Consider the following 5,000-nt stretch of genomic DNA (forward strand, 5'->3'; position numbering starts at 1 on the left):
GTGTGTGTGTGTGTGTGTGTGTGTGTGTGTGTGTGTGTGTGTGTGTGTGTGTGTGTGTGTGTGTGTGTGTGTGTGTGTGTGTGTGTGTGTGTGTGTGTGTAAATAAATATATATATATATATATATATATATATATATATATATATATATAAGGTATGTGTAAAGAATACGTTCGGTCAAGATTACATAAGAAATGAGACGATGTCAGCCTGCCTGAGACTGGCACGTTTTTATTTCTTGCTTAAATATTGGAATGTTTCTGTATTCAACAGTCTCTTCAACGAACGTGTCTTAGGCACTATTGCTCCAAGGACATATATGCTCAATATGTGTCTTAAGATTTATCCTTGACTGCTTCTCCCCTGCTGCCTTTTCCGTTCTGTTAATACACATTCTCTTTTTCTTCTCCCTCCTTCTTCTTTTAATTCTTACTCCTCTTCCTCCCCCTTTCCTCCTCCTTCGTCTCCTCTCGTTTCTTTTCTCCTCCTTCTACTCTTCCTTCACTTCCTCCTTTTCCTTCTTTTCCTCCTTCTCTTTATTCTCCTATTTCTCTTTCTGCTACCTAAATGTGAGTATCTTACGAGAAACGTAAAATTGGGAGATAGTCTATGCTCTAGCCATCATCAAAAAATAATATTTAATATTATATGTGAATAATTAAACAGTACAAGTAACGTTCTATAATGGCTGACATTAGGAGAGCCAATTTTAATAAAATGGGAAAATATTTAGGACAACTGGTTACTTACGAGACCAACCCGGTAAGATGCATGGTCAGCCCGGACGTCATCGTCACACTCAGGTGTCGGGTCACGAAGATTTTCAGATATAAAGCGGCCCATACACGATCAATTATATTGCGCAATTTCATTGTCAATACTCTGAATTGACAATTAAATTGACCATGTATGGACGATATATCGCCCATAAACTGTCAATTTAATTGTGTATGGGCGACATATCGCCCATACACGGTGAATTTAATTGTCAATTCAGAGTATTGACAATGAAATTGCCACTTAAGGCCATCTCAGACGCTACCCAGGAAGAGTATGGTGGCCATTTTTCAAAATGGCCGCCGGTCAACACTATACATTTTATCAATCTAGACATTATTTTCAGCAATAAATGATTCAAGCGGTTTAAAGCTTTTATATTTATAAATAGTTTATTATGGTAATGAAAGTTATCAAAAAGAAAAAGTTACTCAGTAACACATAGGCGAATCTTGATAGCTATTCGGGGGGTGGGGGGCAAATAAGGCAGGGGCGACATAGAAACTTTGATTTTATCAGCTATATTAATATTTTACCCCCCATTAATTTGCCGTTTTGGGGTGCCAACATTAGTCCTGGGGGAGGTATGGAATGGCTCTAATGCCCCCTCCTTAAAAAAACACATATGTTATATAAGTCAGGGTAATTTATTCAACCATACATTCAACACATGCAAGTATCACTGGTTAGGCAACGCAATCACCCCCACACTGACAGAGAGCAGTGCACCTCATAGCCGCTTTGTTACATTTGCAGTGACCTCTGCAGCCTTTTTACACACACAGTATAGTAGCTCTCGATAGGAAACGCTGGCTTCAGTAAGGGTAGTCCACAGTGGTTTCCATTTTGATGGATCTGTCCAACCCCACTCTCCAGGAGATAGGACAGAAGTGGTATTAAAGGCTTGTCCCTAGATGTGGTCACCCTGATAGACTACCTTCTTGGCAAACTGTACCAGTGCAGCTTTTGTTGGTGGTAGACATTTCATTGGCATGCCCCGCTTAGTGAAGAGTTGCTGGCGCACTTCATCAATGTTGTCCATGTCACTGGTTTGGTTATACAATAAGATGGTGAAGCGCTGCAGTATGGTCATAGCTTCATTGTTTGTCTTTATACGAGCATGACCCAGGATACGAAAAGTGGCTGTTGCTTCATCAAATGTTTTCCACGTCTGCCATGCCAGCTTCTTCCCTCTTGTAGCAAAGGATGAAATATTGTCACACCCCGTGTAAGTAGAGAACATAGGCAGAGCGATGGCTCTTTCAAGACCAATAGAAGCTAATTCGTGGGCAGGTATGTATTTAAAATACTGACCAGTCCCAAGAGTAGCCCACAGGTACTCTAAGTGTAGCCTAGACATCACATCGAGTGACAGTACCACCACATCTGTGCCAACTGTTCGTATAACAATTTTCAGGTAGCCTTGTCTGACAGCATCGGCAATTTTTTTCTGATTAAAAGGCCTCAGGCTGCAGTGATGCTGCCATCTGATGGATTGCAAAGAACATCATCACCTATGGTGGCAACAAGCTGCTTTTCATCTGGTATCTGCTGCATTCGCATCGTATATCTAGCCAGAAATGTAAAGAGTTCCTGTTTGTTTGCATCATGGGCATGACAGGTGGTGATGGATACGGAGCTGCCTAGTGTAGGCCTTATGGTCTCTTGCAGTCTCTTTCAATCTTATGTTCTTATCATGTCTGGAGGAAGTGAACATGAGGGGACCTGGGATGAAATTAATGGATGGGGTGAAGGGGGCTTTGGGAAAGAGGGGAATGTCTGTTGAGGAAGGACGGGAGAGGACAGAAGACAGGGGTGAATGGAAAATGGTTGTATATGGATGATGTTATGATGCATGAGGTAGAATGGGTGGGGGGATGGAGGGTGAGGTAATATGTGTGAAAAAAATGACGCAGCCCGTCTTCTCCTTTTCTGCATGAGAGGACGGAGAGGGGGGTCGCCGATTTAATTAATCGGCCTTGCTGTGGATGTGCTGTGTCTTGCGACACTGCCTCTGACCCAGGGCAATGGACAAGATGCAGGGATGACCCGTCATCCAGGAGGTGCCAAGATAAGAGGGAGGGTAGAGGGTGGAGGGGAGGGGAGTGTATTTAGGGATGGAATAGGTGGGAATGATTTTTATGACTTTTTCCTTTTGGCTACCTCCCTTGTACTTTGAGGGTAGCTCTAACACCATTGCCCTTATCATGTCGTTGAATATCTAGTGACACTGGAATACTACGTATTTCATTGAAACGGGTTGGGTTCTCTGAGAGAGTATTATACCCAGTCCCTTGATTAGTATGTCTTGATTCTGATGGACATTGCAAGTTCTCGTCAGTGATTGCTTGTTCCAATCTGTTAGCTGAATGTCTTGAGGTGATCCATGAATGTGGGGCGCTACTATCTTATGCTTCTTATTAGCCATCTTCCCATCACATTTTGTCAAACCTACAAATAGAAAAAAAAAATTAATTATAACTTGGAATTTAAATTCATGATAATTATTGGTTATTAATACATACTGTTAATAGGAATATACAAAGTGGAACGTGCTGAATTATAGTAAGGCTGAGAGTACGTAATCAGCAAAATGTAGAATAAGGACTCCAAGAATAAGTAAAAATGGTAGACCATAGGATTAGCAACATATTTGATGTGTAAGAAAAGCGTTGCTGGAATAAATACTGGTTAATATATGGTTGATGAATATGAATATATAATGATTAATGAATAGTAAAGTGTCAAAAATACACTCACATAAAAATAGTATCGGTAACATAGTGGTTTAAAAATTTTATATTTCTGTATTTTTAACATAGAATTAGTATTGAACAACGCTGTTTGATACATTTAATTACTATAGTAAACAGTTTCTAAATATAAAAGCATTAAACCACTTGAGTCACGCAATGATAAAGATAATATAATATATTCTTTACTGGCGGCCATATTGGAAAATGGGTGCCATTTGCTTCCTGAGCAGGATTCGAATTGGCCCTATATCTGAAAATCTTTGTAAGGGTCTAGTCTAATATTCTGCCAAATTTCATGCTTTTAACCCAATTTGAACAATCACATGATATTTTGTCACTTATCCACCTGACTATTAATCCTTCTTCTCTTTTCCTTCTACTTCTTTTCCTCCTCTTATCTTCCTTTTCTTTCTTTACATTTTCTTCCATCTCCTTTCCCCTTTTCTCTCTGTCATTATCCTCCTCCTCCTCCTCCTCCTTCTCCTCCTCCTCCTCCTCCACCTCTTCTTCAGTCTTAAAGTTAGCAGATTTATGCTTCCTGAAACTTTTTTGTACTGTGCTACAAAATTATTTTTCTTCCTTCTCTTTTTTTTTTTTGTAGAATGAGCCCTTTAACTGGATTAGAATCGATGTGCTTGTTTGTTTATTCATACAATTCGTTTTTTTTTTTTTTTTTAATTCTAAACAATATCCGTATTATTGCGCTATTTTTTACGTTATCCTTCAAAACTGTCTATTTCTTTGATGCCGTTATGAATGACACTAACAAGAACTACAAAATTTATATCTACCCAATTAGAAAAACTAATTCTTTTTGGAATGAAAGAATCGGATTATTTTTCATTTAATGGAAATGAAAAGAACCAGTTATTATTGCTGATAATTCGATGCACAGGTGATATGACATTAAATATATTTTCTGTAACTTCCAAAATAACTGCAGTTCAATTTCATGCAACATTTTTTTTAAATAAAGAATGATTATGTTTTCCGCAATTTTTCAATATCTTCCTTTTGCAAAACGTTTAAAAAGATAATCTGATGGTTGGAAGGCATACAATAAACTGTTTGTAAAGGTAGTGTATTATATAAAGAAATTAAAATTTAATGTAAATATCTAAAGATATTTATGGCAATAAAATTACATCTTAATGCACTGTCGTATTTATATATCCATATATTGTCATACTAACACAGATATATTAGTATATTTTTGATATACTAACACAGATATATTAGTATATTTTTGATATTCTTCGTATTCCCCACATTTTACACCAAAATGTTTCTTTCCTCCTTTGATATTCATATTCTCGTCATACATTTCTATATACATCAATCTCACTATCGTTTTTGTCTCACTCTTTCAGCAACTTTGCCTGAAAAATGATTCAGTCATTTCTTTTTATTTTAGCCTCACAGAACCCCCTATTTATCCCTCTTTCAGGATCTCTCGACAAAATACTGT

At 37.8% G+C, this 5,000-nt stretch overlaps 1 protein-coding gene across 1 annotated transcript in view; it reads right to left on the reverse strand.

Annotated features, from left to right (window-relative positions):
• The window catches only part of LOC143036097 (uncharacterized), a 16,667-nt gene extending 15,825 nt beyond the window's left edge, over window positions 1-842 (reverse strand). Inside the window, exon 1 of the mRNA XM_076203353.1 lies at window positions 750-842. Coding sequence (XP_076059468.1) covers window positions 750-842 — 93 coding nt within the window. The remainder of the gene's footprint in view (window positions 1-749) is intronic.
• Window positions 843-5,000: the final 4,158 nt, after the last annotated feature.

Source organism: Oratosquilla oratoria, chromosome 20 (assembly GCF_046742065.1).
Source record: "Oratosquilla oratoria isolate Oo_2021 chromosome 20, ASM4674206v1, whole genome shotgun sequence".
Taxonomy (NCBI): domain Eukaryota; kingdom Metazoa; phylum Arthropoda; class Malacostraca; order Stomatopoda; family Squillidae; genus Oratosquilla; species Oratosquilla oratoria.